The 13997-nt window shown below is 38.0% G+C and overlaps 1 protein-coding gene across 1 annotated transcript; it reads right to left on the bottom strand.

Moving 5' to 3' along the window:
- Positions 1 to 2806: 2806 nt before the first annotated feature.
- Positions 2807 to 3622, bottom strand: LOC143568204 (uncharacterized). Its single transcript, XM_077054414.1, has one exon. The coding sequence runs from the start codon at positions 3620 to 3622 to the stop codon at positions 2807 to 2809; it is 816 nt and encodes a 271-aa protein (XP_076910529.1).
- Between the last annotated feature and the right edge of the window lie 10375 nt (positions 3623 to 13997).

The following is a 13997-nucleotide window of genomic DNA, read 5'->3' as shown; positions in this document are numbered from 1 at the left end:
AGTATGAGTTAAAATGAGTTTGGATCAAAAAGAGTCAATTAAAAAAGGGGTTGTTTTGGTTTGGGTCAAAATAGGTTAGGGTCGAACCGGTTTTGAGTTTTTTTTTTTTTTTTTGTGAACAAGAATAATGGCGGAAACATTTTAGTTTTTTTAGATTTTTCGTTTTTTATTTATATTTTAAGTTATGATTTCTTTTATTATTATTTCTGAATTTTTGTTGAGGGGTTTTCTATTAAGATCAAAAACCCTCAAAAAAATATTCAAAAATAATAATAAAAAAATTATAACTCAAAATATAAATCATAAATAAAAAAAGTAAAAACACTAAAATGTTTCTTACGTTGTCCTCGTTCCATATAAATAAAAAAAATAAAAATAAAAATAAAACCACGTAGAATCGAACTGAAACCGAAAAAATCGACGAAAATGAAATAAAGAAACAAAAAGCCAAAACCAGACAACATCAATCGAAATCGAAAAAATCAATCAAAACGAAACTAAAAGATTCAAACCGAACAATAACAAAACTGAAAAACGAACAAAAACGAGTCCGAAATCGACCAGAAAGAAACAAAATAAACCAAAACCCAACACGTCACGGGTGAAAACTCGTGTTGGTTTGAAACCTGAACCGAACCCGTTCCAATATGAACCCGTTTCGTGCCGAAACCTGTCTTGTACGAAAACCCGTTCCGATCCGAAACCTGTCACATTTCCTTAGGACACTAACCCACATCGACCCATTTCTTTGAACTTGTCGACCCATTTTGACCCAAAAATAAAATGATGAAATTTCAAATGACTCATTTTGACCCATTTAGTTAAAACCTTTTACCCAAACCAACTCATTTAACTTTAAAACAACTCAAATTGACTCATTTGAAAGAGTTTGGGTCAAGATTGTCACCCCTAGTTAGAATATAGGATTAGATGATATCCGGTCCGATTCTTTGAAACCATATGCTCATTTACCTGAAACACGTACCCAAATCATGTACCCGGAAAACTTTTAATTATAGTTTTATTTCTCTGTTAACCGTTATGTATAAGTGCTTCATTTTAGTAGGTTTATATGTACAAAAGTTTTTTTTATGGGAAGTTTAATTATAATGATATTAATTATCTAATGTAACGCTTAAGTGTATGTAGTGTATCATATTTTAATTATAATATTTGTTACATGAATAAAATGTATAAAAGAAACAATACAAAAAATGTTGTAAATCCCAACACATATTTTTTAACAAACTAACGAGTATACATGATACCTAGGGGTAAGCCAAATATCCCACATGTAATGGGACAAGTATGGGCACGATTAACAGGTATGAGACTGAGATTACCAATACACGGCCTGAATCCGGCCCATCGTCATCCCTAGTAGTGGGTGCAAACAGATGAAGGCGACTAAAACATATTTTAAAATAATAAGTATAAGTGTCCATATAAGATTACTATAGTCCTCAATTTAAAGTTAATTATGCATTTAGCATCCCTCTATTGTATATTGATCCGCTTTTCAAATGATATTATAATGATACTATCAAATGATGAGTTAACACTTTTATATTATGGGCAAACTAATGTACTAAACTAGTGACACCGGTATATTACATTGGGGTCATATGCGAGAGGCATGGGGAGATTCGGAATGATATAATGTTTGTTTCGGATTCGGGTTAAATCTTATTGGTTTGGGTTTTATCAAACTTATGCTAACGAGGATAATATCATTGATAATTAGCCTCTCAAAGAAAACTCAAACATCGTTTGGGTCACTATGAGTATTTACTCAGATATGTTTGATAATTTCGGACTAGGAGTAATTGTTTAGTGGGTTTATATATAAGATAAAAAAAAACATGGTTAAGAAGATCATTCATTGAAGGGCTCTTGATGGGCTAGGCTGGGGAGTGGGGTACAATTGATGTTATTGATTGTTTGTAGCTGTGCTCAATTCCTGCCACTTGGTTACATGTATATGCCTTTTTTTTCAAGTCATGATAAAAGATTGATTATGCACACTGGTGGCTCTGCTGGTGCTACTACACAAACTTTGCAATAAAGAAAACTTGGACTTGAGCTTCTTTTATGTTTTCCTATATTTTTAACCCGAACCTATTCGGGGTAGAATCCGTTTTAACCATGAATCAAACTGAGCAACTTTTAGAGTTACCATTCTGGCCGACCCGGTATAATCGTTATCCTGTCCGTTTTTCCAAGTATATTGAAGATTATTCTAACCGTCTTGAATCACAAAAAGCATCTTAAAACTTTATGGTCAAAATGATCATTTTATCACAAAAATGATAATGTTTACCATCAAAATGATCACACTAACACTAAAATGGCCATTTTATCACAAAAATGATAATGTTTACCATCAAAATGCAAGAAAAACTGAAAACCTTATTGAATCATAACCATCTTCATAACCATATAATCTTTCACATCATTAAAAACACTAACTGATTATTTAATATAAAAAATAAATAAACAAAAATTATAGAGATTTATACCATCGGAATATCTTTCTATAGTAAAACTTATTGTCATCATTCAAGAACACAAAATCCAAATTTGTAAAAACATAAAATCTAACCTTTTTCCGATAATTCAATCAATTTCAAAAATTAAAAAAGAAAAAAAAATTGTAGTTCTCTCAAATATAACATAAAGGTTGAAATTTGTCAATTTGAATTCCGGTAAAGGTTAATTTGGTAATTTTGTAATTTGATAGCTTACCGGAATCTAAACAAACAGTAACTAACCACCCACCCACCACGATCAAATCTCAACCGTTGGTTCATACACCATCACACTTGTGCTTAGTACCGTGCAACCCAGCCAACGCCAACAGATTCTGATCCGACGGACAGAAACTAAACCTCCTGTTCAACAACCTCCCACCGTCCGATTTCACTCCTTTCTTTCCCGCCATTTCCGTCGATACCACACCGTTCAAATCCTTAAACGCCGTCATCGTCATCGACGACGAAGACGACGCCGTCGACTCATTCCCGTCGGAATCCTCCACCGCCGACGACCGATCACTCTTCTTCGAACTCGCACGGCTCAGACGCGGCTGCCACGACATCCGCCGCTCACGGCGGCGCTTCTCATCCTCCTTCTCCCCGATCAAATCACGGAAGCACACCGCCGACATTCCGTCAAACGCCGCGAAATTCGAACTCTCGTAAACCGTCGCCGCCAGGTTCAAAACGCCTTGCACTCTGCCGGACGGCCGGCGGATGTGGACGGCGGAGAACGCCGGAGTTCCAATAACCGCACCGGTTTTCGAACTGGTCAACGAACTGCTACTCAACAGGTACCGTACGGTTCCGATTAAGTAGTCTCTAATGTAACCGCAAGCGTAGATCTCAACCTGAACTGCTGACGTGTCGCCGTAGATGAACTCCGGTGGAACACGGAAAATAAACTTTTCGTTCCAGGTAGGGTTTTCACCGCCGACACGGTCAAGGCTGCTGCGTAGTTTAGCGTTGGGATGGACCCATGCGACGGCGTAGGTGTGCATGCGGTGCATTTTAGCGGATGGTGGAATCTTTAGACCTTGGGCTGAGATCAAGTTAATCTCTAGAATACGTGTCTGTTTCTCCGCCATTGGATTCAAGATTAGTGGAATGATTATTATTATTATTAAGAAATGAAGGGTTTGATTGGAGATGGAGAGAGGGATAATTTTAACGTTTAGGTGTTGAACGTCTTAACGTCTTCTCTCTCGCCGTTGGTTTGGAGATGATGCGGGGGTTATATGGTTGTCAAGTTTAAATTACTAAAATGTCCCTTGTGATGTAATGGGATTCGGTTAGAATGAGAGGGTTGTATTGTAACAGTGACACTTAAAATCAGAGAAGTTTATATTAAACGTTTTAGGTCACATTTTCATTTGTGTTATGTCACTAGAATGTATGTAATAGTCACCACTTAGATTAACAACTTGGTTTCTAATTGTGATCAAATACCAACCAATAGTCACACTGAACATAGTGTAATGTGACAAATTTCAAGCAAAACGTCACATCGAAAAAATATTGCATGTGATCAATTGTTGATATATTGCCACTAACCAAAAAAACATGTGTCACTAAAAAGGGTTATATTGACATTATTTGATAAAACTGGAACAAAAATCATTGGTCTATAGGGACACCTTTACTCTATTGTAACTGATTTTTATATGCTACAGTCACGATTTTTTGTGTGTCACCAAACAACATCTACAATGGCGCGACCTTTGGTGACATATTTAGCTAAAAAAAATCATCACTAACTACCTTGTAAGGCCGCGTTACCGATGCCCTACATTGGACGTTGGATTTACTCATTAATACGGTTCTACAAATCAGAGTTTATTAAAACTTTCGCGGAAACGTTAACTTTAATCAATCGATACAAAACATTCGATCTTTTCTTTAAAACATAATATACAACATCATATTTAAAACATCATTTCTCTTCCATCTTCAGATGTCAGCCATTCAATCCATGCCATGTGCCCTCCTCATGCTAGCTCATTAAACATGTTTACCTGCGTGCATACTAAAAGTCAGCTATGCTGAGTGAGTTATAGTTAATCAGGTAACATACATTTCATTCTCATACATTTCTTCACGTATCCGAAGACATGTATTATTACTTTAACCTTGTATAAATATCCACAAGAGGAACGTCACATGATATCTATTAAACGAACCATTACTATTACTCATACTATATATGTTTTCCATAGAAGGAACACTCACTATACTTTCCATAGAAGGAACACTCTATATATTATCCATAGAAGGAACACTATATTATCCATAGAAGGAACACTATGCTATCAATAGAAGGAACATTATACATTATCCATAGAAGGAACTCTATATATTATCCATAGAAGGAACATTGCATATATAAGTTATTATTTAATATCCATGTAAGGAGCTAGTCACTTCCCTTGGATATACGTGCAATATCCGAAGATCGTTCACGTACCGACAAGCTTTCATTCTCATACAAGACATATATAGATAACATATAAATCATACATGACATACACCTACCATTTAAGGTAAGTGTATTAACTATCACATCGCGTATGCACACAACCCCGAAAACATAACAAGGAATGGGGTTAGAAACTCACCTGGATCCTTTTACGTTCTCAGTTTATCGTTATTCCTCTTCTTAACTGAGATCTTCTAATTGTATATAAGTTACACGTATCAATACTCATCTTATTTGTATTTCAGCCAAAATGGCTAATTCTGATCTAATCTATTGGCCTTGTATTAGATTACTTTATACTTAGAATATTTGGCCTTGTATTAGATTACTTTATATCTATAATATTTGGCCTTGTATTAGATTACTTTATACTTAGAATCAAAAGTGATCGATCCATAAAGTGATCGACCCATAAAGTGATCGAATATAAAAGTAATCGAACCAAATGTATGCTGAGTCAAAGTAATCGAATCCAAGAGTGATCGATCCTAAAAGTAATCGATCATAAAGTGATCGATTATAAAATTAATCGAATCCAAATGTATGCTAAGTCCAAAGTGATCGATCCAAATGTATGCTAAGTCCAAAGTTATCGATCCAAAAGTGATCGAAATCCATTAAGTGATCGAAATACCAAAAGTAATCGAAATCCCTAAAGTGATCGATCCAAAAGTGATCGAAATCCCTAAAGTGATCGAAATACCAAAAGTAATCGAAATTCCTAAAGTGATTGATCCAAAAGTGATCGAAATCCCTAAAGTGATCGAAATACCAAAAGTAATTGAAATCCCTAAAGTAAGCGAACGAGCTGAACTTTATTTAAATATTAGGTCACGGTTTGGTCCTTTATTATCGTTATCTTTACCCGTTTTAACCCTAACACCTTGTCATGGCTCGGTATGGACTCATAAATGTTTCCCTTACCGTTTTCGGCCAAAACTTAACCCATGTAACCATAAAGTTTGAAGCTTTATAGTTAGAAACATTTAAGACTAGATCTAGGGTTTCTTTAACGAGTCGTTCATGTCGATAAGTTTGTTAAGTCCATTTTAACATAAAGTTTGCTACTTTATGGTTCGTTTATACCCGATCTACTATATGTTTAAGTGTCAAGACTAACCGTTCATAAAAACGTAAACTTTAAAGATAAAGGACATACATTTACGTGTTTTTAAGGTTATGTGTTAGCTTGGTGATGAACTACAATCTTGTATATTGCTTGCACATAAAAGATCTATCAAGTTATAGGCTCGGTTTGGTCTCGGATTACTCCTTTAGCTTGCGGTCGTGAGTTTGTTTATGTATGTGTGTGTTTATGAGTGTGTAGAGAATAAGATGGATAAGATGGATGGAAATGGAAAGGATTAGGGTTTTAGGAGGTATTTATACTCCCTTGAGCCCATGGACCTAAGGCCCATATTTCCTTTTTGGTCCATAATTAATTCCATCTAAAAAGCCTAGTTATCCTTTCATAATTTATTATTATTATTACTCCACTAACTCAATTATTTCTCTCAAAGCAATTAATATTTTAAATATTATTCTCGAAATTTCGGGATGTTACATACCTAAGGTGATGATTTTTGTGTGTCACTGAAATTTTAAAAAAATTTATCAAATACATAATTTTTTGCTATATTTAGATGGTCAACTTATTTTAAATAAAACCTTATTTTCAGCCATAAATATTTTAAATATTATTCTCGAAATTTCGGGATGTTACATACCTAAGGTGATGATTTTTGTGTGTCACTGAAATTTTAAAAAAATTTATCAAATACATAATTTTTTGCTATAATTAGATGGTCAACTTATTTTAAATAAAACCTTATTTTCAGCCATAAATAAATGATCAACTTATATCATTCATATATAATTATTTTATAAAACTTTATTTTAGGAATTGTCTAAAATAAAGGTTTTTTATTTTTGTGATTTAAAATTTAAAACAGATTTATCAAATACGTATTTTTTTGATGTTATTGAGTGGTCAACTTATTTTAAATAAAACTTTCATTTTCGGCCATATATAAATGGTCAACTTATTTTTAAAAATACATGGAGTTTTGCCTATAATAGAACGGTCAACTTTTATAGTTTATGAAAGCATAAAGGCTATAATTAAATGGTCAACTTATATATAAGGAAATATTTAGTTGTTTATGAACTTTATGGTTTAAAGTTTAAACTTCTGTTATTTTTCAGAATCCGAATTTGATATTCGGTTAGATATATATATCTAACTATCTATATAATTGTCTACCATGAAATCTTACGTGTCGCTCTCAGGTTGTCCCCCACATTTTCTAGAGCCACCAGATTGCTTGATTTCTAAATGGAGGCTTCTCATGCATTTGACCCGAAATCGTGGGTATGGGTCTTACCAAACCCATATAGTCTTTAAATGAGTTATAACATCTCATTTATTTGTGAAGCTCCTTCATAATCAAACAATAATTTTCGCGGGTCATGGGTATTACCAAACCCGGATAACCCTTAAACGGGTTATAACATCTCATTTATTTGTGAAATAACCCTTTAATCATCAAAAAAATAATTTCCACATGGGTCTTACCAAACCCTAATAGCTCTCAAATTGGTTATAAGAACTTATTTATTGGTAATACTTAAATCCTCAAACCATAATTTAATTTATTTTCTTTACATGTTCTCCATTGCTGGTCTATCATCTCCATCGCGGGTTAACTTCCGATACTACCCGTCATCGTCAACTACATCAACATCCCATTTTTCATTAGACAAATATTTGTGTACATGTTTGTTTATTTAAAAAACTCAACATGTTCGTGTTCATGTATTTTTGTTCGTTAAAAAACTAAGAAACCTACACATTTCAATTGAAAATACACAAAAGCAAAAAAATATAATAACAAACTAATATATATGTATTAAATTAAAACAAACTACGTTAAAAAAATAAAATAAATGATCATAAAATAGCAAAACGATTAAAAACAAAAACTTAAATAAACTCCCGTAACACGGGAGGATCAAACTAGTATATATATATATATATATATATATTATTTTTGACATTTATGAATAAATATATTAAGGAATTTAGTTGAAAGTGACATTAAAATTATAATAACTTGAAATATTTAGAAATGGTTATTAAAAATATTTTTTATTTAAGGCATAAATATTGAAAACTTATGAAATGGTCAAATTCATTAAAATTTGGTTTTTGAATAACTTGTGAAAGTCAAACTATATAACATATTTTAATAATCTTCATATATATTGTAACACCCCGACCAAAGGCGGATTATACATCGGGGCACCACATATTGTTTCATTACTCGTGACACTATTGGGTGTCAATATTTAATAAATACATTCATTCGCGCACGCGCAAAGTAGACATAAGATAACATAAATCATCATAAATCAACATATTATAAATCATAATATTCGGACAACAATAACTTGTCTTGATACATTTTAATCTATGTCCAAAATAAAGAAAACTTCCTATGTGTCCACAAGCTCCAAAACAGCTACTGCAAACCTGAACATGTGTTAAAATAAACGTCAAACACTTGCGTGTTGGTGAGAAATCAAGTTTAATAGTTAATACATAGATAACAATAAATCTGCGCGCAACATGTGTATGTCTGGTTTTCAACAAGGGTGTAATCTGATCGGGACCAACTCTAAGATTCATAAGACTGCCAGTGCTCACAATTGAGCTCACAAACAAGACAAACTGTGCATGTGTAAACAAAAGAGAAAATCATAAACGATAGTTCTCCCGTGTTCATCTAATGGTACCATGAGAACTGCGGAATAGACCGACAAGACGGTTAATGATCCACACATACAAATAAACAGCCAAGTCTACGTCCTCAACACATGGGATACTGCGCGACTAAAGTTCATAAACAGTTTAAGACTCTAAGTTTGTATGAACACATGAACATCCCAAAACATTAAAAGCAAAAAGGGATTAGGTACGAGATTACTCACTTGATAAACGATGCGGTGTAAGATAAAGCAAGAACCGACTTTAAACAAGCACAAGTTAACCTATAAATAAGATTATCGTTTTAATGATTTGTTTTAAGTCTTGATTACAAGTTAGCATAATTAATAAGTAAATTATTATATATAATATATATATATTACCGGAAAAGCAGGGCAGAATAGAAAGGAAGACGGAGGCAGAGAGGAAGACGGCAGAGAGAGCAAGGAGCAAGAGAACAGGAGAGATTAAGTGTTTTGTGTGTGTAGTGTTATGAAAATATTATTATTATTTATAGGGAAACCCTAGGGAACACAATCCCTAGAAAAGGGGAAAAAGATCTCAAAAAGCAAAAGATTCCAAAAGCAAAAGATATCAAAAGATATGGCAGCTGCAGGGGGCAAGATAAAGCTGACAGGGAACAGTAGACAGGCATGGGCGGGTCAGATAAAGGTACTGGTCAAGCATGGAAAAAGCAGATCTCAAAAGATAACGTCAGTCACTTTTTCTGCCAACCAATGGGGTTGGTGCGCATGCTGCGCCGAAAGTAACTTTTCAGACATAAAGCAGATTAGGTCAACAGCTCAAAAGATAAGACATCACAAAAGCAAACGGCTGGGTTAAACAGAAGAAAAACTCAAAGGGTTTAGCGCGAGAAGGCTAAGGCGCGAAGGCAGACACAGAAGGTCAAGAGAGCGCGAGCGCGAAGGCAGACAGAAACAACCTTAACGCGTCGCGGAAAGAACTACATTTCTAAGCGCGCCGCGGGAAGAATCACATTTCTTAGCGCGCCGCGGGAGGAATTAAAATTCCTAGCGCGCCGCGGGAAGAACTATAATTCTTCGCGCGTCGAGGGATGAACTACGATTCTTAGCGTGCTGCGAGAAGAACTACAAATCCTTAGCGCGTCGCGGGAAGAACTACCGTTCTTAGCGCGCTGCGAGAAGAATTACAATTCTTAGCGCGCTGCGAGAAGAGTTCGTCTCGCGTATCGCTGAAACAGGTGGTCTTCACGCAGGATTCCTTGTAAGGGGTCTGGCGCGTGGAGCTGCGCAGACAACCTTAGGCGGGAAGGAACAAAGGACAAGCAAAGAGTTAGAAGAAAAAGGGGGAAACAAGGCGTAAGGGCGGGACGGCGACAAGAGGGAAAAGAGGGCGGAAAGAGAGAAGGAGAGGGACGGGACGGCGGAAAGAAAGAGAGAGAAAGAGGCGGGAAGGAAAATATATATTATTATTAAAAGTAAAATATAAGTATAAATAAATATTAAATCATAAAAGAAAGAGATCGGATAAGGGAAACGGGTACCTGGGTTGGGTCGGATCGGGCAGATGTCACAGTCTCCCCTACTTTAAGAAATTTCGTCCCGAAATTTATCTCGAAGTAGGTTGCGCAGAGAACAGGTGCGGGTACTTGATCTTCATTTGATCTTCCCTTTCCCATGTAAACTCGGCTCCGCGCTTGGACTCCCAGCGAACTTTAACAATAGGGATACGACTGCGCTTGGTTTGCTTAACCTCGCGATCCATAATCTCAACAGGCTTCTCAACGAAATGCATAGTTTCATCAACTTGAACTTCATCAAGTGGAATGTGAAGGTTCTCGTCAGCTAAACACTTCTTGAGATTGGATACATGGAACGTTGGATGCACATTGCTGAGCGCGGGCGGTAGGTCAAGTCTGTAGGCAACTTTTCCTACACGCGCGAGAATCTTAAATGGTCCAACATAACGAGGAGCAAGCTTACCTTTCTTCCCAAAGCGGACAACACCCTTCCAGGGCGACACCTTGAGGAGAACAAGATCACCAACTTGAAATTCGAGAGGCTTTCGCCTGCGATCTGCGTAACTCTTCTGCCGGCTTCTGGCAGTCAGCAGATGATCACGGATCTTGGCGATTTTATCGGTTGTCTCTTGAACAAGTTCGGGTCCTGTGATTTGAGTTTCTCCCACTTCGCTCCAACAAATCGGGGAGCGGCACTTACGACCGTAAAGTGCTTCAAATGGGGCCATACCGATACTGGAATGATAGCTGTTATTATAAGAGAACTCGATCAAAGGCAGGTGCGAATCCCAATTACCTCCAAAATCAAGAACACAAGATCGGAGCATATCCTCAAGAGTTTGAATAGTTCGCTCAGACTGACCGTCAGTCTGGGGATGATATGCCGTACTCATGTCCAGGCGAGTTCCTAGCGCAGATTGGAGAGATTTCCAAAAGCGAGATATAAAACGGCCATCGCGATCGGATATGATGCTCAAAGGAGTGCCATGGCGGCAGACAATTTCCTTGACATAAAGCTGCGCGAGTTGCTCAACACGGTAGTTTTCACGAATGGGCAGAAAGTGAGCAGACTTAGTCAAACGATCCACTATTACCCAAATGCTATCATGTTTGCTTGCTGTCAAAGGTAACTTGGTAATAAAGTCCATCGCTATACCTTCCCATTTCCACGTAGGAATTTCTGGTTGTTCGAGCAAACCAGATGGGCGTTGGTGTTCAGCTTTTACTTTAGAACAAGTCAGGCATCTAGCTACGAACACAGCAATATCCTTTTTCATACCGGGCCACCAATAAGTTATGCGCAAATCCTTGTACATCTTATCAGCGCCAGGATGAATAGAATACCGAGATTTATGCGCTTCACTCAGGATATCAGCGCGAAGATTCTCATCAAAGGGAATCCAGATGCGATTAAGGTAGCAGAGAATTCCACTCAGATTAGGGACAAAGTGTGTTTCCGCGCCACACGCTAATTCGGCGCGAAGGTTACCATTACAGATGAATGCGCGCTGCGCGTCACGAATACGCGATTCAAGGTTGCTTTGGATCGGCGCAAAGTGAAGATGCGTGCGCGGCAAGATACAGTTAAGCTGGCAGGGTTTTCGGCTGAGCGCATCGGCTACCACATTAGCCTTACCAGGATGATACCGGATCTCACAATCGTAATCGCTGATGAGTTCGTTCCATCGGCGTTGCCTCATATTAAGTTCCTTCTGATCAAAGATATGCTGAAGGCTTTTATGGTCAGTGTAAATGATACACTTAGTACCATAAAGGTAGTGTCTCCAGATCTTCAAGGCAAAAACAACTGCACCAAGTTCGAGGTCGTGAGTTGTATAATTCTTTTCATGAACCTTAAGTTGCCTTGATGCGTAAGCGATAACCTTGCCTCGTTGCATAAGAACACAACCGAGACCTTGGTTGGAGGCATCGCAGTACACGACAAAATCATCATTACCCTCAGGTAGCGCAAGAACAGGAGCTTCACACAACAAACGCTTGAGCGTCAGAAAGGCTTCTTCTTGCTTCGAGCCCCAAATATACGGTTTACCTTTGTGCGTTAGAGCTGTTAAAGGCAAAGCGATCTTCGAGAAGTTCGAAATGAAGCGCCGGTAATAACCAGCTAAGCCCAGAAAGGAACGGATCTCGGAAGGAGAGGATGGCGTAATCCAGTTCTTGATTGCTTCAATTTTGGATGGGTCGAGATGAATACCCATCTTGTTCACAACATGGCCAAGAAACTGTACTTCATCAGACCAAAATTCACACTTGGAAAGCTTAGCATAGAGCTGCTCGGTTCGAAGCTTTTGCAACACCAACCGGAGATGTTGCTCATGCTCGGCCTTGGTCTTAGAATACACCAGAACATCATCGATAAACACAATCACGAAACGGTCCAAGAAAGGCCTACACACCCGATTCATTAGATCCATGAAAACGGCGGGTGCGTTGGTTAAACCGAAGGACATGACCAAGAATTCAAAATGGCCATAACGAGTTTGAAAAGCAGTCTTCGGAACATCTTCATCGCGGATGCGCAACTGGTGATAGCCAGAGCGGAGATCAATCTTCGAGAAACAGGAGGCACCTTGGAGTTGATCAAAGAGGTCGTCAATAAGCGGTAAGGGATACCGGTTTTTAATGGTGAGTTTGTTCAACTCGCGGTAATCAATACACATGCGAAACGATCCATCTTTCTTTTTAACGAACAACACCGGAGCACCCCAGGGCGAAGAGCTAGGGCGAATGAATCCTTTAGCAGTCAACTCTTGAAGTTGGCTTGCCAATTCTTGCATCTCAGCGGGCGCAAGACGGTAAGGAGATTTAGCTACGGGGGAAGCACCAGGGACAAGATCAATACGGAACTCGACTTCACGAGCGGGAGGGATACCAGGAAGATCATCAGGAAAAACTTCAGGGAAATCACGCACAACAGGGATATCGCGAAGCTTCTTTCCTTCATCGGGTTTAACCACATGGGCTAAAAATGCAATACACTTCTTTCGCATGAGTCTTCGGGCTTCGGCGCAAGACATAAGCTTAAGACCACTGGAGGGTTTTTCGCCGTAGATATGAAGATCACCATTTTCTCGAGGTATGCGAATCATCTTCTTGGCGCAAATAACTTCGGCGCGATTATGCGAGAGCCAGTCCATACCAATGATAACATCAAAGCTCCCAAGAGGCATGGGGATGAGGTCGATCAGAAAATCGTTTTCGTTAAGGTTAAGCGTGCAATCTTTAATCACTGAGTTAATTAAAACAGTTTCACCGTTAGCCAATTCAACTGAAAAATCTTCTTTTAAATCGCTGCGCGGTCGCGCAAGCTTCTGCTCGAAGGCGCGAGAAATAAAACTTCGATCGGCGCCAGTATCAAAAAGTACAGAAGCATAAAATCCGTTAAGCAAAAATGTACCATTAATTACGTCATTATTCGCTTGCGCTTGGTGCGCGGTTATGTTAAAAGCTCGTCCACGCGTCACTTGGTTCGAAATCTGGTTCACCGGATTCGCTTGTGTGATTTGCACTTGTAGTCTCGGGCACGCGTTCCGGAAATGACTGGGATCACCGCAGTTAAAGCACGATCTGGGTCGTGGGTTTTGGTAGGTTGGTTGTGGGTTCTGCGGGTAGACTGGTGGTATTGGCGCAATTGGATTGGCGGGAAGGACTCTACAGTTTTCAGCAGTGTGACCAGTACGGCCACATCGGTTACAAAGTCGA

This window comes from Bidens hawaiensis, unplaced genomic scaffold, assembly GCF_021521415.1.
Source record: "Bidens hawaiensis isolate Kalapana, Puna unplaced genomic scaffold, B.hawaiensis_p1.1 tig00023831_1, whole genome shotgun sequence".
In the NCBI taxonomy this organism is placed as follows: Eukaryota; Viridiplantae; Streptophyta; class Magnoliopsida; order Asterales; family Asteraceae; genus Bidens; species Bidens hawaiensis.
This window is presented reverse-complemented; position numbering and strand designations above follow the sequence as displayed.

What these genes read in the sequence shown, in the direction of transcription:
- LOC143568204 (XM_077054414.1), bottom strand. Translation starts at nt 3,622, where the DNA reads ATGGCGGAGAAACAGACACGTATTCTAGAGATTAACTTGATCTCAGCC.